This window comes from Bufo bufo, chromosome 4 (assembly GCF_905171765.1).
Source record: "Bufo bufo chromosome 4, aBufBuf1.1, whole genome shotgun sequence".
Taxonomy (NCBI): domain Eukaryota; kingdom Metazoa; phylum Chordata; class Amphibia; order Anura; family Bufonidae; genus Bufo; species Bufo bufo.
This window is the reverse complement of record NC_053392.1, coordinates 449203680-449225313: the sequence shown is the minus strand read 5'-3', so window position 1 is coordinate 449225313 and position 21634 is coordinate 449203680. Positions and strand designations below refer to the sequence as shown.

At 43.0% G+C, this 21634-nt stretch overlaps 1 protein-coding gene across 1 annotated transcript in view; it reads left to right on the top strand.

The window, feature by feature from the left end:
• LOC120999265 (pecanex-like protein 2) overlaps positions 1–21634 on the top strand; it is a 535756-nt gene that overhangs the window by 451275 nt on the left and 62847 nt on the right. Inside the window, exons 15-18 of the mRNA XM_040430137.1 lie at positions 2783–2846; positions 2941–2951; positions 7904–8502; positions 20028–20082. Coding sequence (XP_040286071.1) covers positions 2783–2846; positions 2941–2951; positions 7904–8502; positions 20028–20082 — 729 coding nt within the window. The remainder of the gene's footprint in view (positions 1–2782; positions 2847–2940; positions 2952–7903; positions 8503–20027; positions 20083–21634) is intronic.

Below are 21634 nucleotides of genomic sequence, written 5' to 3'. Positions count from 1 at the left end.
CCCCAACACCCCAGTATAATAAACATTGGTGACACAGTGCGTTCCCCCAACACCCCAGTATAATAAACATTGGTGGCGCAGTGCGCCCCCCCAACACCCCAGTATAATAAACATTGGTGGCGCAGTGGGCCCCCCCAACACCCCAGTATAATAAACATTGGTGACACAGTGCGCCCCCCCTCAATATAATAAACATTGGCGGCGCAGTGCGCCCCCCCTCAATATAATAAACATTGGTGGCGCAGTGCGCCCCCCCCCCCTCAATATAATAAACATTGGTGGCGCAGTGGGCAGTGCCAATGAGGGTTAAAAAATAAAAAAATAATTAACTCACCTCCTCCAATTGATCGTCTTCTGTTCTTTCTTCATGACCTGTCAAAGGACCTGTGGTGACATCACTGTGCTGATCACATGATCCATCACCATGGTAATGGGTCATGTGATGAGCTCAGTGACGTCACCACAGGTCCTGAAGAAAGACCGGCAGCTACGCGATCAACTGGAGGAGGTGAGTTAATTTTTTTAAATAATTTTTTAACCCTCATTGGCACTTCCCACTGAGCCACCAATGTTTCTTATACTAGGGGGGGCGCACTGAGCCACCAATTATATTTGTTTCTTATACTGGGGTGTTTGGGGGGGGGGGGCGCACTGTGCCACCAACGTTTCTTATACTAGGGGGGGGCGCACTGAGCCACCAATTATGTTTCTTATACTGGGGTGTTGGGGGCACTGTGCCACCAACGTTTCTTATACAAATACAGGAGGCGGGTGCTGGAATCAAATAACCGGCACCCGACCTTTGTGATAGGGAGCTGCGATCAGCGGCAGTTAACCCCTCAGGTACCGCACCTGAAGGGTTAACTCAACTGCAGCTGATCGCAGCTCCCTGTCACAGAGGTCGGGTGCCGGCTATTTGATTCCAGCACCCGCCTCCTGTATTTGTATTCAGGTCAGTTTTCTTCATTGGTGGCGCAGTGGCCACAGCCCCTCCCCTCCTCCTCCTGTCTCACTTCTTATTGGCAGCGGCGGGGGCAACAGGCAGGTCAGACAGGGGAGGGGGAGATGGAGGGGGCGCCCCGAGGGAGAACACAAGTGCCGCCTCGCCTGCCGCAGATTACATTGCGAGCTGTCGGCCGCCCAGCGCCCCTGTTACTATGGCGCCCTGTGCGGCCGCACAGCCCGCACACCCCAAAGGCCGGCCCTGGGGAGAGCTGTCCCTATATTCTCACCCTAGTCTCGTGCTCAGCCCAGGGACGACCCCTAAAGGTGGGGACTCCCTGTCCTCGAACCTGGACTCACACAGTCCTATATCAACCCTAGCAATGAGATGGGATGCAAAGGGTAGAATAGGTGCCTGCCGGTAAAAAATGGAAAGTAAAAAAGACACTGTACATATACACTCCCCTGAACTCGCTGAACACCCCGCCGTCTCTTATCGACGCGGTAAGAGCATTAAGGACCGCCTTGTAAATAGTCATTTTACACCCCCAGCCAGGACCGGTACATGGCTGGATCGTAAACCCGTAGGTGTCTATAGATGTGGCTCCTGCAAGGCGTGTGATTTTATTTCGACAGCTAAGGCCATTACGTGCTCAGCGACAGGGATTTCATCAATTGTAGGAGTAAAGGGGCGATTTATATATGCCAGTGTACTTGTCCAATGGACTATATAGGTAAAACAGTGAGAGAGGTGAGAAGGAGGATCCTTGAACATGTCAATGACATAGTAAAGAAGAATGTGACACCGGTAGCTTTGCATGTTAATGATCACCATGGGGGGGACCCGAGATGTCTAAAATTCTCGGTTCTTGAACTTGTACCTCCATCTCCCCGAGGGGGTGACTGGGACAGGAAGATCCTCCAGAAGGAAAGTGAATGGATACATCGATTCCGGTCCCAGTCCCCCCACGGGATCAATGAAAGATTGACCTTTTCCTGTTTCCTCTGACTGTGTGTTTTTTTCTGACTGCTACTATGAAGGCAACAGGTGCTTCATCCTGCTTGTCCTTATCTGATATGGCTGGGCCCATTGTAAAATTAAGTTTCCTTTTATTGGCCAGATGCGGGAAGCATCTTTACACCTAATAGTATCATGACCAATGAACATAATCGCTTTCATTGCTTCTGCTGACACCCCCTATAATCATAAGTGGGTGCCTATTGACAGAAACGGACGATGGTTCTATTAATCATTGAATAGTTTAAGAGTAATGGGTTCCCTCTATATGCCCCATGCCAGTGTCGCCGTCATTGTTGATGGCGATTCTCTTTTATCCCCTGGTGCGTGCCATGCTGCGACCTGTCCATATTCTGGCCCTGCTTGGACTAAGGTAGTTTGGGCACTATTCAGTCCTGTGTAATGCTTGGGAGCGCCTTTACCATATTTCCTCTGCAATGTAGCTCTGGAATCATGTGACCGGAAGTGCGTCCGCAGCACTCTGCATTCCACGTACCTGAAGCAGGTGACCAGGGATGCGCTCCACAAGCCATCATGCGGTGTACATGCGTTCCACCTACCGGCAATGACTCACTTCGGAGACCGGAAGTGATGTCTATTGCCAAGTGACACGGACGCAGCACCTGTGGGCAGGAATTTTGACTGGCAGAGGAATATTTAAAGGGGTCCAGGGACTTGTATGTTAGCGGACCGATGGAGGAGCCGGCATGTTCTATCCCACAGTTGGACAACTAACTGTAAGTAGGGACATTTTCTCCCTAGGAAGTCTTTCATCATTCCTATATCTTTTGGTGATATTGAACATGCCTTTTTATAACTTAGGATATCTATTGTTGCTGATGCCACCTTGCGACTTATTGGACACTCTCTTATATCTGTGGAGACTGTGAGTTTGATTTGTGACTCTGGTGGCTAGTGGTGGAGATGACATCTTAGAACCTGATGTGTTCGTTACCGTTATATTTATCTCTCCCCCACAGATGCCTTTATGGTAATGTGACCGTATGGAACAACCACTTCTTTTTGCTATGGTCGGTGTACAGTCCAATTGAGATTGTTCTCCTGCCGTTATCATTTGATGGTCCCCTCATAATTAAGATGAATATATAACGGACACTGATTTATCAATATTGGTGGTCCTCACCCAAATTACGGCTATCACCTTATAGTACGGGTATCCGTTATCTTTGATATCAGCTATTGATCTTACCTACCCCCTGATGATCCCACATAGTGGGGGAAACACGTTGGGGTTCTCTTTATGTTTTGTATGCTTAGGGTGATTCATATACCTTGATGCACTGTGTACCTTTGACTGTAATTATACAGCATTAGGGCTGTATACAGAGTCCATCGATTTACCCTATGTCTATAGGGGAGTGTATACAGTTGCAAGAAAAAGTATGTGAACCCTTTGGAATTATATGGATTTCTGCACAAATTGGTCCTAAAATGTGATCTGATCTTCATCTCAGTCACAACAATAGACAATCACAGACTGCTTAAACTAATAACACACAAAGAATTAGATGTTACCATGTTTTTATTGAACACACCATGTAAACATTCACAGTGCAGGTGGAAAAAGTATGTGAACCCTTGGACTAATGACATCTCCAAGAACTAATTGGAGTGAGGTTTCAGCCAACTGGAGTCCAATCAATGAGATGAGATTGGAGGTGTTGGTTACAGCTGCCCTGCCCTATAAAAAACACACACCAGTTCTGGGTTTGCTTTTCACAAGAAGCATTGCCTGATGTGAATGATGCCTCGCACAAAAGAGCTCTCAGAAGACCTACGATTAAGAATTGCTGACTTGTATAAAGCTGGAAAGGGTTAAAAAAGTATCTCCAAAAGCCTTGCTGTTCTTCAGTCCACGGTAAGACAAATTGTCTCTAAATGGATAAAGTTCAGGACTGCTGCAACTCTCCCTAGGAGTGGCCGTCCTGTAAAGATGACTGCAAGAGCACAGCGCAGACTGCTCAATGAGGTGAAGAAGAATCCTAGAGTGTCAGCTAAAGACTTACAAAAGTCTCTGGCATATGCTAACATCCCTGTTAGCGAATCTACGATACGTAAAACACTAAACAAGAATGGATTTCATGGGAGGATACCACAGAGGAAGCCACTGCTGTCCAAAAAAAACATTGCTGCACGTTTACAGATTGCACAAGAGCACCTGGATGTTCCACGCCAGTACTGGCAAAATATTCTGTGGACAGATGAAACCAAAGTTGAGTTGTTTGGAAGAAACACACAACACTATGTGTGGAGAAAAAGAGGCACAGCACACCAACCTCAAAACCTCATCCCAACCGTGAAGTAAGGTGGTGGGGGCATCATGGTTTGGGGCTGCTTTGCTGAGTCAGGGCCTGGATGGATTGCTATCATCGAAGGAAAAATTAATTCCCAAGTTTATCAAGACATTTTGCAGGAGAACTTAAGGCCATCTGTCCACCAGCTGAAGTTCAACAGAAGATGGGTGTTGCAACAGGACAACGACCCAAAGCATAGAAGTAAATCAACAACAGAATGGCTTAAACAGAAGAAAATACACCTTCTTGAGTGGCCCAGTCAGAGTCCTGACCTCAACCCGATTGAGATGCTGTGGCATGACCTCAAGAAAGCGATCCACACCAGACATCCCAAGAATATTGCTGAACTGAAACAGTTCTGTAAAGAGGAATGGTCAAGAATTACGTCTGACCGTTGTGAACGTCTGATCTGCAACTACAGGACACTATTGGTTGAAGTTATTGCTGCCAAAGGAGGTTCAACCAGTTATTAAATCCAAGGGTTCACATACTTTTTCCACCTGCACTGTGAATGTTTACATGGTGCGTTCAATAAAAACATGGTAACATTTAATTCTCTGTGTGTTATTAGTTTAAGCAGACTGTGATTGTCTATTGTTGTGACTTAGATGAAGATCAGATCACATTTTATGACCAATTTGTGCAGAAATCCATATCATTCCAAAGGGTTCACATACTTTTTCTTGCAACTGTATGTACAGTGTCTTTCTTACTTTCCATTTTTTTACCGGCAGGCACCTATTCTACCCTCTATATCCCATCTCATTGCTAGGGTTGATATAGGACTGTGTGAGTCCAGGTTCGAGGACAGGGAGCCCCACCTTTTAGGGGTCGTCCCTGGTTTGAGCACGAGACTAGGGTGAGAATATAGGGACAGCTCTCCCTACCCGTCAGGATACTTTGGTGTAGCTGCCTGCGGTAGATTTATCTGAGACTATCTCAGTGATTTTTGTTCCGTGTGTGTTATTTTAAAGTAATTTAATTAAAGTTTATTAGTTTTAACGGTTATAATAATTGCTGGAACTAGGTGTTTTTCTACTAACCCTGATTTAGATTGCATCTTCACTTGCTGGACTAGGATGTTACTATGTTTATTGTTTTCAATTTTTTAAATAAATAATTTTTGCCACATAATTTGTCCCAAGTAGGTTATGTATAAGAGATGTTGCTATGTTTAAAGGGGCGGTCCTTTTTAAAGGGGTGGGCACTGTGGAGGTCTCTGTTAAAGTGGCGAGCACTGTCAAAGTCACTGTTAAAGGGGCGGGCACTGTGAAGGTCACTGTTAAAGGGGTGGTCAATGCTAAAGGGGCTGTCCCTGATAAAGGGGTGGGCACTGTGGAGGTCACTGTTAAAGAGGCAGGCACTGTTAAAGGGGCGGGCACTGTGAAGGTCAATGTTAAAGGGGCAGCCACTGTGGAGGTCATTGTTAAAGGGGTGGGTACTGTAGAGGTCACTGTTATGGGGGAAACTGTCGATATCTTTTTACGACTCACGGAAACATAAATTAAATACATGAAATATACCCCTGCGAAGCCGGGTCCTTCAGCTGGTATATATATAAAAATGAGTTTCCTCTTACATATATATACAAAAATTTGTTTCTGTCTGTCTAGACGTCTGTCTGTCTGGATGCTCTTTATGCACGACCAAATGACTAGACCAATCTTCACCAAATTTGGCAGGTGCATCAGGTGTCCGGGAAGTTTTTAGACCGAGTCTCAGCTCTCTAGGACTTACCGTTCCTGAGATATTCCCAGAAAATGACCTGCATTAGCCAATAGAAGCCTGCAAGTCTTTCACTCATATCCCAACTGCCATATACACGGTCACATGTCCCTTATCAGCCAATAGAAGATTGCAGGTCCTACTCCAGGTTGCCATAACAATTGATCACAGGTTTTAGCAGTTCACAGGTCCTTAAATATTCAGTCATATGACGTATGACGGCACAACTACACTGCTTCATGCATGGGGGGCAGGGGCCACTATTAAACGGACGAGTGCTGTGGAGTTCACTGTTAAAGGGGCAGACACTGTGGAAGTCACTGTTAAAGGGGAGGGTACTGTGGAGCTCACTGTTAAAGAAGCGGCCACTATGAAGGTTACTGTTAAAGTGGTGGTAAATGTTAAAATGGCGGGCACTGTGGAGGTCATTGTTAAAGTGGCAGGCACTGTGGAGGTCACTGTTAAAGAGGCGGGTACTGTGGAGGTCACTGTTCAATGGGTGGGCACTATTCAAGGGACAGGCAATGTGGGGGTCTCTGTTAAAGTGGTGGTCAATGTTAAAGGGACAGGTACTGTGGAGGTCATTGTTAAAGAAGCAGGCACTGTGGAGGTCACTGTTAAAGGGGTGGGCACTATTAAAGGGACAGGCAATGTGGAGGTCACTGTTCAAGGGGTGGCACTGTGGAGGTCACTGTTAAAGGGGCAGTCACTGTTCAAGGGGCGTGCATTGTGGAGGTCACTGTTAAATGGGCAGTTACTGTTGAAGGGGTAGTCAATGTTAAAGGGGCGGGCACTGTTGCGGGCACTGTTAAACTGGTGGTCAATATTAAAGTGGCGGGCACTGTGGAGATCACTGTTAAAGGAGCAGGTACTCTGGAGGTAATTTCTTAAAGGGGCGGGCACTGTGGAGGTCACTGTTAAAGGGGTGGGCACTATTAAAGGGAGGGCAATGTGGAAGTCACTGTTAAAGGGGCAGTCACTGTTAAAGGGGTGTGCATTGTGGAGGTCACTGTTAAATGGGCAGTTGAAGTAGAAGAGTCACAGCAGCATCTCTGGTTTTTTCTTTTTATTGCGAAAACTTCACAGCATGTATACAAATAAAGTGCAATGTTTCGGCTGTAAATAGCCTTTATCAAGCATAATCAAAAAGTGACATATACCAACATTAAAGAGGGTAACCTCCACCCTCCTCAAAAAACATCCTCCAATAATATGCGTCCACCTACAGCACCCAGCCAATCATAATTGATCACAGTTACATTCCCTCTTTTGCATATATCAGTAGTCTCACCTGTGTAGGCTTCACCATGGACTTACATACTCCCGCCCGACGTTCGCGTCTCCGCTTCCACACTGCGCAAACTCGCGCTACCCAATGTTTGCATTGTCCAGTTGCCAGGGTAATGCACAAAACTAATTGCGGAAACAGCAAAAGTGGAGCTACAGGAGTAAGAGTCCATCTGCCCAATAATTCATGTCATATATATATCCACATCCAACACATTGTGGCAGGACACGTATATGACTTGGTGGTGTACATTTATTTAGGGACTAGGCATATAGTTATCACAAGCTGGTTACACATATCATTCTAGAGGATGTAGCAAACATGATTAAAAACATTTAAAAAAATCACTAAGATTATACAGGATACGGAGGATGATCTCAATAAAGTGCTTATATATCTCCTAACTAGGGGGTCACCTTATGCAGGGTATATATCCACTTAAGTTCTTTTTTCTTTAAGATTTTTTCTCTGTCTCCACCCCTTCTAAGGAAACCCACTGCATCAATGACTCTGATTAATAGAATGTCTGTGCTGGTTGCGCTACATTGACGACATTTTCATGATATGGGGTGGGACTGGGGAGGAATTGCATGATTTCCATACTCACCTTAATAGGGGGGTTCCTGGACTACAGTTTACAGTCACAGTATCGGAAAATGAATTACAATTTCTTGATGTTAGGGTACACATCATTGATGGTGTTATGCATACAGATATCTATCAAAAGCCGACAGATAGAAACAATGTATTGGTTTACAATAGCTATCATCCGCGACATATGGTTGACTCCTTACCATGGAGTCAACTGTTGAGAGTTAGAAGAATTGTTTCACAAGAAGGGAACTTCTCCAAGAGAGTTGATGAAATGTGCAACAAGTTTGTTGATCGAGGTTACCCTAGACAGCTGTTATTGAAAACAAAGAAAAGGATCATGGGAATTGATAGGGAGTCCACGCTCATTGAGGTATCTGGCGACAGGACTATGGAAAGGATTCCTTTTGTTTCCATTTTTGGACAGGACAGTGGTGTGATTGCCAACATCCTTAGAAAGGAATGGCATATTTTACAGCGGGAGTTACCCGAGATTAAGGAATTTTCTGTCCCTCCAATCATGGCTTACAAAAGGAATGCCAATTTACGGGATAAACTGGTGAAATGTGATGTTGGTGGTCCAAAGGTGGATCGGCAATTATATCTGGCTCCTAAAAAGAATGGTAATTTCCCGTGCCTGTCATGCTGCAATTGCAGTAATTTAATGAAGGGTGATACATTTACACACCCCTATAGTGGAAAAGTATTTAAAAGTAATGGTTTCTTCACCTGTCGATCAAAAGACGTTATTTATTTGATACAGTGTCCTTGTAGTCTCATCTATGTGGGTGAGACTACAATAAAGGTAAAAGAAAGACAGGAGGCAGCGCCTCATGTGTGGTGTTGTACAATAAATTGATAAGAGATATGTAGAAACTCTTACCAGATTGTGTTGTGAAAAGTCACAACACCATTAGAAGCTTGTGCCGATTTGCCCGTTCGGCATGCGGGGTGCCTGCGCTGCTGCCTAGGTTCCAGCCCGTGCTTGTGATAGCATTCGTCGGGTAGAGGTATCCGTGCAGAAGGAAAAAATAACTGAACCTTTTCGATGGCGCTGTCAGCAGGAATCAGATAACAGGTAGGTATTTATAAACACAATACTTTTTATTTTCAGTCTACGCGTTTCAGGGGCGGAGAGCCCCCTTCATCAGGACAATATACAGCATAAAGAGGCATTCACATGTAGCGATTATTTAAACACAGAAATGGCGCGTAAGAGACAACAGAGGTGGAAAATGGGGGGGAGGGGGCGGGCGGTGGTCGTGTGTGCCAGACAATGGGGAACACGTCTTCTAGTGTTTAATTCCATACAGACCTATTTGCTAGTAGAATATGTTACTTTTTCCTATACAGCAAATGTGTGGTTATATTCTAGTATACATTGGAAAATGACAGGGCTGGAGTGGTCGGAATGGCCATGTTGTTGGATGTTTTCGGGTGGATGGATCTCATACTCCTGCTTTATTGTCAGGGACCGGCAGCAGGTAGTGTAAAGCATGGTGGTTTATTTTGTTTTGTATTCAGAATGGTACAGGAGGTTGGCAAGAGGATTATTAAATGATTGACAACTAGTATATAAGAGATAATCGATGATCACAATAAATACTAAAATAGGGATAAAGATAATAATAATAATAATAATAGTAGATAAGACCAAAAAATAGGGGGTAGGAGTGTATATAATTATACAGTGTAAAATTACTGTGTAGTCTTTTTATTATCATTATTAGGTGCATTCCTTGCCTCATTGCACATCTTTGGAGTACCCCAAAATGACGGGTGCAGTGGGAGTTTGCAGATGTTATTTTGTTTTACTTTGTATTATTTTATATGTAGATGTTTTTTTATTTTATTTTATTTTATAGTTTCTCATGTTGATAAGGGATTGGGGTAGAGGAAATACCAAGACAAATATCCTCCTGAGATCGAAAGATCAAGATTATCCATATAATGTGATGGTGTATTGTTACTTTTATTGAAACTGTATCCATTTTTATCATGGACACAGTTTAATGTGTGTAAACTAGCAGAGATATTTAAGCAGTGTTGTTGACCTGCCAGCATATATTGCATAAAGATAGTGTTTGTACTTGCACAGTAGGACAAGACAAAACAAAAAAAGGGGAGGAAGGAAGGGGTTAAGCTAAAAAAAATTGTCTCATTTATTTCATTTAATCCTTGTGGCGCAAGGGTATCTAATTCGTACATCCAGTAGACTTCTCGTCGCTGCAGGGTACTAAACCGATTGTATGGGTTTTCTGGTATGTAGTCTATTGGTGTAATCTTGATTGGGTGATTTTTTTCCTTCTGGTGTAGAGGCACAATGTCTGGAGAGGCTATGTTTTTGGTAGAGTTTTTGGATATTGTGCCTATGCTAGTTTAGCCTACAGTGTAGCTCCTGAGTTGTGCGGCCTACATATTGAACGCCGCAGCTACACTCGATTAGATAGATTACATAGCTGGATTGGCACGTTAGGTAATGTTTTATCGCAAAGGTGGTCCCATTTTTATTTGACGAGAAATGTGCACATTTATTGGTTATTATCTTACAACATAGGCACCGACTTTTCCCACATTTGTAGCTGCATGTTTTTTTAGGGGGTAGGGGTGGGCCAACTGTAATGGCTTTTTTGTGTTGTTTTGGCTTGCTAGGGGCGAGAAGGTTCTTAATTGTCGGGGCTCTCCTATAGATCATTCTAGGTTTGGGGGGTAAATGTTTGGCGAGGTATGGATCCTGTAGTAAAATATACCAATATTTGGAAAGGATTGTACGTATGTTATTGTTAGATGTGTTAAACTGTGTGACAAAATTTGTATTCATTTCTGTCTGTATCCCTTGTCTTATTTTGGGCTGTAGGCAGGTTTCCTGTGTGTCCGTAATGGTTCTACCGTAGGCGTTTTTTATAAGCTTCCTCGGGTAGCCTTTTTCAATAAACCTTTTTTCCAGGATTTTTGCCTGATTTTTAAAATCGCTATCTAGTAACATAGTAACATAGTACATAAGGCCGAAAAAAGACATTTGTCCGTCCAGTTCGGCCTGTTATCCTGCAAGTTGATCCAGAGGAGGCAAAAAACCCTGTGAGGTAGAAGCCAATTTTCTCCACTTTAGGGGAATAAAAAATTCCTTCCCGACTCCAATCATGCAATCAGAATAACTCCCTGGATCAACGACCCCTCTCTAGTAGCTATAGCCTGTAATATTATTAAGCTCCAGAAATACGTCCAGGCCCCTCTTGAATTCCTTTATTGTACTCACCATCACCACCTCCTCAGGCAGAGAGTTCCATAGTCTCACTGCTCTTACCGTAAAGAATCCTCTTCTATGTTTGTGTACAAACCTTCTTTCCTCCAGACGCAGAGGATGTCCCCTCGTCACAGTCACAGTCCTGGGGATAAATAGCTGATGGGATAGATCTCTGTACTGACCCCTGATATATTTATACATATTAATTAGATCTCCCCTCAGTCGTCTTTTTTCTAAAGTGAATTACCCTAATTTTGATAATCTTTCAGGGTACTGTAGTTGCCCCATTCCAGTTATTACTTTAGTTGCCCTCCTCTGAACCGTCTCCAGCTCTGCTATGTCTGCCTTGTTCACAGGAGCCCAGAACTGTACACAGTACTCCATGTGTGGTCTGACTAGCGATTTGTTAAGTGGTAGGACTATGTTCATATCACGGGAATCTATGCCCCTTCTGATGCAACCCATTATCTTGTTGGCCTTGGCAGCAGCTGCCTGACACTGGTTTTTGCTGCTTAGTTTGCTGTTTATTAAAATTCCTAGATCCTTTTCCATGTCAGTGTTACCGAGTGTTTTACCATTTAGTATGTACCGGTGACTTGCATTTTTCCTTCCCATGTGCATAACTTTACATTTGTCAGTGTTAAACCTCATCTGCCACTTATCTGCCCAAGCCTCCAATCTCTCCAGATCCCTCTGTAGTAGTATACTGTCCTCATCAGTGTAAATTACTTTACACAGTTTAGTGTCATCTGCGAAAATTGATACTTTACTATGCAAGCCTTCTACAAGATCATTAATAAATATATTGAAGAGAATAGGGCCCAATACTGACCCCTGAGGTACTCCACTAGTGACAGTGACCCAATCTGAGTGTGTACCGTTAATAACCACCCTCTGTTTTCTATCATTGAGCCAGTTACTTACCCACTTACAGATGTTTTCTCCCAGTCCGAGCATTCTCATTTTATATACTAACCTTTTATGTGGTACAGTGTCAAATGCTTTGGAGAAGTCCAGATATACGACATCCATTGATTCGCCGCTGTCAAGTCTAGAACTTACCTCCTCATAGAAACTGATTAAATTAGTCTGACATGACCGATCCCTCACGAAGCCATGCTGATATGGCGTTATTTGCTTATTTCCGTTGAGATGCTCTAATATAGCATCTCTCAGAAAACCTTCAAACAGTTTACCCACAACCGATGTTAAACTTACCGGCCTATAGTTTCCAGGCTCTGTTTTTGGCCCCTTTTTGAATATTGGCACCACATATGCCACGCGCCAATCCTGTGGGACATTCCCTGTCAGTATAGAGTCCGCAAATATCAGAAATAAGGGTCTGGCTATGACATTACTTAACCTCCTCAGGACCGCCGTACGCAGGATTGCGTCTTTGCGGCGGCCCTGCTCTTCTGGGTGGACGCGCAGGCGCGTCCTCTCGCGAGACGCGAGATTTCCTGTGAACGCGCGCACACAGGCGCGCGCGCTCACAGGAACGGAAGGTAAGAGAGTTGATCTCCAGCCTGCCAGCGGCGATCGTTCGCTGGCAGACTGGAGATGTGTTTTTTTATACCCTAACAGGTATATTAGACGCTGTTTTGATAACAGCGTCTAATATACCTGCTACCTGGTCCTCTGGTGGTCCCCTTTGTTTGGATCGACCACCAGAGGACACAGGTAGCTCAGTAAAGTAGCACCAAGCACCACTACACTACACTACACCCCCCCCGTCACTTATTAACCCCTTATTAGCCCCTGATCACCCCTGATCACCCCATATAGACTCCCTGATCACCCCCCTGTCATTGATTACCCCCCTGTCATTGATTACCCCCCTGTCATTGATCAACCCCCTGTAAAGCTCCATTCAGACGTCCGCATGATTTTTACGGATCCACTGATAGATGGATCGGATCCGCAAAACGCATCCGGACGTCTGAATGAAGCCTTACACGGGCGTGATCAATGACTGTGGTGATCACCCCATATAGACTCCCTGATCACCCCCCTGTCATTGATTACCCCCCCTGTCATTGATTACCCCCCTGTAAAGCTCCATTCAGACGTCCGCATGATTTTTACGGATCCACTGATAGATGGATCGGATCCGCAAAACGCATCCGGACGTCTGAATGAAGCCTTACAGGGGCATGATCAATGACTTTGGTTATCACCCCATATAGACTCCCTGATCACCCCCCTGTCATTGATTACCCTCCTGTAAAGCTCCATTCAGATGTCCGCATGATTTTTACGGATGCACTGATAGATGGATCGGATCCGCAAAACGCATCCGGACGTCTGAATGAAGCCTTACAGGGGCATGATCAATGACTGTGGTTATCACCCCATATAGACTCCCTGATCACCCCCCTGTCATTGATTACCCCCCTGTAAAGCTCCATTCAGATGTCCGCATGATTTTTACGGATGCACTGATAGATGGATCGGATCCGCAAAACGCATACGGACGTCTGAATGAAGCCTTACAGGGGCATGATCAATGACTGTGGTTATCACCCCATATAGACTCCCTGATCACCCCCCTGTCATTGATTACCCCCCTGTAAAGCTCCATTCAGATGTCCGCATGATTTTTACGGATGCACTGATAGATGGATCGGATCCGCAAAACGCATCCGGACGTCTGAATGAAGCCTTACAGGGGCATGATCAATGACTGTGGTTATCACCCCATATAGACTCTCTGATCACCCCCCTGTCATTGATCACCCCCCTGTCATTGATCACCCCCCCTGTCATTGATCACCCTCTGTAAGGCTCCATTCAGACATTTTTTTGGCCCAAGTTAGCGGAATTATTATTTTTTTTTCTTACAAAGTCTCATATTCCACTAACTTGTGTCAAAAAATAAAATCTCACATGAACTCACCATACCCCTCACGGAATCCAAATGCGTAAAATTTTTTAGACATTTATATTCCAGACTTCTTCTCACGCTTTAGGGCCCCTAGAATGCCAGGGCAGTATAAATACCCCACATGTGACCCCATTTCGGAAAGAAGACACCCCCAGGTATTCCGTGAGGGGCATATTGAGTCCATGAAAGATTGAAATTTTTGTCCCAAGTTAGCGGAACAGGAGACTTTGTGAGAAAAAAATTAAAAATATCAATTTCCGCTAACTTGTGCCAAAAAAAAAAAAATTTCTATGAACTCGCCATGCCCCTCATTGAATACCTTGGGGTGTCTTCTTTCCAAAATGGGGTCACATGTGGGGTATTTATACTGCCCTGGCATTCTAGGGGCCCCAAAGCGTGAGAAGAAGTCTGGTATCCAAATGTCTAAAAATGCCCTCCTAAAAGGAATTTGGGCACCTTTGCGCATCTAGGCTGCAAAAAAGTGTCACACATCTGGTATCGCCGTACTCAGGAGAAGTTGGGGAATGTGTTTTGGGGTGTCATTTTACATATACCCATGCTGGGTGAGATAAATATCTTGGTCAAATGCCAACTTTGTATAAAAAAATGGGAAAAGTTGTCTTTTGCCAAGATATTTCTCTCACCCAGCAAGGGTATATGTAAAATGACACCCCAAAACACATTCCCCAACTTCTCCTGAATACGGCGATACCACATGTGTGACACTTTTTTGCAGCCTAGGTGGGCAAAGGGGCCCATATTCCAAAGAGCACCTTTAGGATTTCACAGGTCATTTACCTACTTACCACACATTAGGGCCCCTGGAAAATGCCAGGGCAGTATAACTACCCCACAAGTGACCCCATTTTGGAAAGAAGACACTCCAAGGTATTCCGTGAGGGGCATGGCGAGTTCCTAGAATTTTTTATTTTTTGTCACAAGTTAGTGGAAAATGCTGATTTTTAATTTTTTTTTTTTTTCATACAAAGTCTCATATTCCACTAACTTGTGACAAAAAATAAAAACTTCCATGAACTCACTATGCCCATCAGCGAATACCTTGGGGTCTCTTCTTTCCAAAATGGGGTCACTTGTGGGGTAGTTATACTGCCCTGGCATTCTAGGGGCCCAAATGTGTGGTAAGGAGTTTGAAATCAAATTCTGTAAAAAATGACCTGTGAAATCCGAAAGGTGCTCTTTGGAATATGGGCCCCTTTGCCCACCTAGGCTGCAAAAAAGTGTCACACATCTGGTATCTCTGTATTCAGGAGAAGTTGGGGAATGTGTTTTGGGGTGTCATTTTACATATACCCATGCTGGGTGAGAGAAATATCTTGGCAAAAGACAACTTTTCCCATTTTTTTATACAAAGTTGGCATTTGACCAAGATATTTATCTCACCCAGCATGGGTATATGTAAAAAGACACCCCAAAACACATTCCTCAACTTCTCCTCAATACAGAGATACCAGATGTGTGACACTTTTTTGCAGCCTAGGTGGGCAAAGGGGCCCATATTCCAAAGAGCACCTTTCGGATTTCACAGGTCATTTTTTACAGAATTTGATTTCAAACTCCTTACCACACATTTGGGCCCCTAGAATGCCAGGGCAGTATAACTACCCCACAAGTGACCCCATTTTGGAAAGAAGAGACCCCAAGGTATTCGCTGATGGGCATAGTGAGTTCATAGAACTTTTTATTTTTTGTCACAAGTTAGTGGAATATGAGACTTTGTAAGAAAAAAAAAAAAATCATCATTTTCCGCTAACTTGTGACAAAAAATAAAAAGTTCTATGAACTCACTATGCCCATCAGCGAATACCTTAGGGTGTGTACTTTCCGAAATGGGGTCATTTGTGGGGTATTTGTACTGTCTGGGCATTGTAGAACCTCAGGAAACATGACAGGTGCTCAGAAAGTCAGAGCTGCTTCAAAAAGCGGAAATTCACATTTTTGTACCATAGTTTGGAAACGCTATAACTTTTACCCAAACCATTTTTTTTTTACCCAAACATTTTTTTTTCATCAAAGACATGTAGAACAATAAATTTAGAGCAAAATTTCTATATGGATCTCGTTTTTTTTGCAAAATTTTACAACTGAAAGTGAAAAATTTCATTTTTTTTGCAAAAAAATAGTTAAATTTCGATTAATAACAAAAAAAGTAAAAATGTCAGCAGCAATGAAATACCACCAAATGAAAGCTCTATTAGTGAGAAGAAAAGGAGGTAAAATTCATTTGGGTGGTAAGTTGCATGACCGAGCAATAAACGGTGAAAGTAGTGTAGGTCAGAAGTGTAAAAAGTTGCCTGGTCTTTCAGGGTGTTTAAGCACTGGGGGCTGAGGTGGTTAATTCCTTTAGGATACAGGGGTGTATGTCATCCGGTCCTGGTGATTTGTCTATTTTAATCTAGAGTACAGTTTAGTCGAATCCGTTTATATTGGCTGTATGGTATGTTTTCCAACCATTTTTTGTTATGGAAACTTGAAAAATTGATGTAGCTATTTGTATCTATGGATTTAAAATATGTTTTAGTGACCAATTTGTTATTTTCGGTGGAGATAATGATATCCAAAAAATCGATCTCGCTTCTATTGTATTTTGCCGTAAAGTTAATTCCCCAACCTGTGTTACTCATAGTGTTGCAAAAATGTGAGGCGGTGTTTTCGTCGCCATCCCATATCATGAAGATGTCATCAATATACCTTTTGTAGTAGATGAGTTGTTGGATATGGGGTGCGGTATTTAGGATGTGTAGCCTTTCAAATTCCCCCATAAACAGGTTTGCAAAAGACGGCGCCACTTTCGTCCCCATTGCTGTACCCCTGCATTGATGGTATGTTATGCCATTATAGATAAAAAAAAGTTGTTCTCCAAAATAAAGCGTAGGGCCTCTAGAAGAAAGTTTACTTGGGGTGGTTTTAGAGTGGGATCTCCCTCCAGGACGGTTTTTATGCACTCTAGGCCTAAATTATGTTGGATGTTGGAATATAGGGCTGTGACGTCCATAGTGAACAATGCATATGAGTCTTTCCAGGGGATGTCCTTTAATTCCCGGATTAGTTGGCTGGAATAATGGAGGTAACTGGGTAGTGTGCGTACATGGGGTTGCAAAAATAGATCCAGGTAGTGTGAGAGGTTACTTGTGGCACATTTTGTGTTTGATACAATTGGTCTACCAGGGGGGTGTGTTCCATTTTTATGTATTTTTGGGAGGTGGTAAAAGTAAGGAGTGCAAGGGGCTCTAGGCATTAGGAAGTTTTTTTCTTTTTTATTTATATAATTTCTATCATGGGCGTCCTTTATTATTTTTGCGAGGTCTTTGTTTATACCTGGGAAGGTTTTTTTTGGCACTTTTTCATAATAAACTGTATCATTTAAGATGTTTAATGCTTCCTTCTCATAATCGATAAAGTCTTGGATAACTATCCCACCCCCTTTGTCCGCTGGGCGAACAATTATATTTTCATTGGTAAGTTTTTTTAGGGCATTCTTTTCGAGTCTACTAAGGTTTTCTTTTATATTTGGCATGATTGGTACCAAAGTCATTTTTTTGAGATCAGAAGATATAAGGTCAAAAAAAGTTGGGATATGATGTCCCTGGCTTTGGAGGGGGAAGAAATTGGACTTTGGTCTAACATCTTGATGTGTGAATAGGGGTGGTTCTATTTCTGTTAATTGGTCTATTTTTTTCTGTTTTGGAGGAGGTTTGCTATTTTACGCCTCAAAATGCCTTTTAATTGTGAGGTTTCGCCTGAATTTTTGTATATCCAGGAACAGTTCAAAGGGGTTGACAGTATTAAATGGACAGAAGGATAATCCTTTTTCCAATAGCTTGGTTTCTGTTACTGTAAGAATATGGGACGAAAGGTTAAAGATTTTTTATAGTGGACGTAGATACGGATTTGTTTGTCTCTAGTATCTGGACGATTTTCCTTTTTTGGACACCTCTCCTACAACCTCGTGTTCGGGTTTTCTTTTTCCAGGGATTGGTCTGAAATACTGCAAAATCTGGTGGGTGGTTTTTTGGGGATGTAGGCAGTATGTTGTGGACAGTGTCGAACTGGCAGGAGGTGTCGAACTGGCAGGAGGTGGGTTGGTTTTGGCATGGCCTAAAAAAGGTACTAGCGCAGAGGAACCAGGGAGTGAATTGTCAATGGTAATGACTTGATTATTAGCTGAGGTAGTGATGGAGGGGTATGATGTGTGGTGAGGTTGCAGAGTAGGGAGATGTCTGTAGGAGTACTATCTGGGGACGATGTGGATATACCTGGAATGGTGATGTGTGGGAAAGTGCCATTGGTGGCAGGGAGAAGGGGAGCGGGCAGAGGCCCTAGGGGCTCGAAAGAGGGGCTGTCATAGAGGGCCTCTATGGATTTGGCTGATTCCTGGGTGGGGGGATCTATAGGTGGGAGTCGGGATCGGTTTTTATGTTCAAAATATTTTGTTTTTAGTGCCCTAAATTTCTCTAAGAAATCATCGCTGGAGGTGTATACTGTGTCATTGAGATGTATGGAGTGAGAGGCTGTTTGCGTGGGAGTGAGTGTTTGTGTGGTATTTGGGGGAGTGTTCCCACCAGATGCACCAGGGTGAAATGAGGGCTGAGGATTGGAGTGCAAAGCTGCCGGGATGGTGGTGAGTGTTCGTGTACTGTTGGGGTGTGTGTTGCTGTCTGGTTTTGGAGGGTGAAAGGACATTGTGCCTCTACACCAGAAGGAAAAAATCACCCAATCAAGATTACACCAATAGACTACATACCAGAAAACCCATACAATCGGTTTAGTACCCTGCAGCGACGAGAAGTCTACTGGATGTACGAATTAGATACCCTTGCGCCACAAGGATTAAATGAAATAAATGAGACCATTTTTTAGCTTAACCCCTTCCTTCCTCCCCTTTTTTGTTTTGTCTTGTCCTACTGTGCAAGTACAAACACTATCTTTATGCAATATATGCTGGCAGGTCAACAACACTGCTTAAATATCTCTGCTAGTTTACACACATGAAACTGTGTCCATGATAAAAATGGATACAGTTTCAATAAAAGTAACAATACACCATCACATCATATGGATACTCTTGATCTTTCGATCTCAGGAGGATATTTGTCTTGGTATTTCCTCTACCTCAATCCCTTATCAATATGAGAAACTATAAAATAAAATAACATCTACATATAAAATAATACAAAGTAAAACAAAATAACATCTGCAAACTCCCACTGCACCCGTCATTTTGGGGTACTCCAAAGATGTGCAATGAGGCAAGGAATGCACCTAATAATGATAATAAAAAGACTACACAGTAATTTTACACTGTATAATTATATACACTCCTACCCCCTATTTTTTGGTCTTATCTACTATTATTATTATTATTATTATTATTATTATTATTATTATCTTTATCCCTCTTTTAGTATTTATTGTGATGATCGATTATCCCTTATATACTAGTTGTCAATCATTTAATAATCCTCTTGCCAACCTCCTGTACCATTCTGAATACAAAACAAAATAAACCACCATGCTTTACACTACCTGCTGCCGGTCCCTGACAATAAAGCAGGAGTATGAGATCCATCCACCCAAAAACATCCAACAACATGGCCATTCCGACCACTCCAGCCCTGTCATTTTCCAATGTATACTAGAATATAACCACACATTTGCTGTATAGAAAAAAGTAACATATTCTACTAGCAAATAGGTCTGTATGGAATTAAACAATAGAAGACGTGTTCCCCATTGTCTGGCACACACGCCCACCGCCCGCCCCCTCCCTCCCCTCCCCATTCTCCACCTCTGTTGTCTCTTACGTGCCATTTCTGTGTTTAAATAATCGCTACATGTGAATGCCTCTTTATGCTGTATATTGTCCTGATGAAGGGGGCTCTCCGCCCCTGAAACGCGTAGACTGAAAATAAAAAGTATTGTGTTTATCAATACCTACCTGTTATCTGATTCCTGCTGACAGCGCCATCGAAAAGGTTCAGTTATTTTTTCCTTCTGCACAGACTACAATGAAGGTGAGAGAAAGTATCAACAAACACAAGAGTACAATAAGGAAAGGTGCGTTGGACAAACTAGTCACTAGACATTTCATTGAGCATGGACATTCTATTAATCAGTAGCGTTTTAGAGTCATTGATGCAGTGGGTTTCCTTAGAAGGGGTGGAGACAGAGAAAAAATCTTAAGGAAAAAAGAACTTAAGTGGATATATACCCTGCAATCCCTTGAACCACATGGTGCTAATTTAGATTTTAGTGTGGCAGGGATTGAATAAGGTGACCCCCTAGTTAGGAGATATATAAACACTTTATTGAGATCATCCTCCGTATCCTGTATAATCTTAGTGATTTTTTTAAATGTTTTTAATCATGTTTGCTACATCCTCTAGAATGATATGTGTAACCAGCTTGTGATAACTATATGCCTAGTCCCTAAATAAATGTACACCACCAAGTCATATACATGTCCTGCCACAATGTGTTGGATGTGGATATATATATGACATGAATTATTGGGCAGATGGACCCTTACTCCTGTAGCTCCGCTTTCACTGTGTCCGCAATTAGTTTTGTGCATTACCCTGGCAACTGGACACATAGTGATGTCATATCCGTGCGCGGCTGTTCCCGGTGCCAGCTGTGTGACATGAGTAGAGACGTATTGTGACGCGTTCACGCGGGATCTCCGCGAGATTTGCAGCGTGGTTGCCTGGGTGATATGCAAACATTGGGTAATGCGAGTTTGCACAGTGTGGAAGCGGAGACGCGAACGTCGGGCGGGAGTATGTAAGTCCATGGTGAAGCCTACACAGGTGAGACTACTGATATATGCAAAAGACGGAATGTAACTGTGATCAATTATGATTGGCTGGGTGCTGTAGGTGAATGCATATTATTGGAGGATGTTTTTTGAGGAGGGTGGAGGTTACCCTATTTAATGTTGGTATATGTCACTTTTTGATTATGCTTGATAAAGGCTGGTTACAGCCGAAATGTTGCACTTTATTTATATACATGCTGTGAAGTTTTCGCAATAAAAAGAAAAAAAACAGAGATGCTGATGTGACTCTTCTACTTCAACTTTCTGGTGTGACCGCTGTGGATCCGCGGTCCTCTTGGCGGCTTATGCATTCTTGTGACCCGATAACTTAAAAAAAAGTTTTGTACAGTTTCCCCCAAATAAAACTAAAAAATATATAATGAAGCCCTATGTGTCAAGTAAAAAACTGTTGTAAAATTTATTTTGGTAGTCCAACAAATAAAAAAGTTACAACTATTTGAAGTACTTGCACTAAATCACAAAAAAAGTATTTGGTTATTAAGGGTTTTTTAGTGAAAATGTTTTTTTAACAGGTGGTCCCTGAAAAAAAAAAATTCATGCTTTCCTGCCCCCACTGTATTCATCTTCCGGTTCCTGTGCTGTTTACACCTGGCAGTCCATGGGCATGGTTACATGCACAGCTCCAGCAAATGACTGGCTTCAGCGGTGAAACACTACTTGTGGCCACATCACTGCTGAAGCTAGTCATTGGCTGGACAGAAGCATGCAACTATGCCCACAGTCAGCCAGATGTAAATACGGTAGTGCTTTGACCAGAAGGTGGAGACAGCA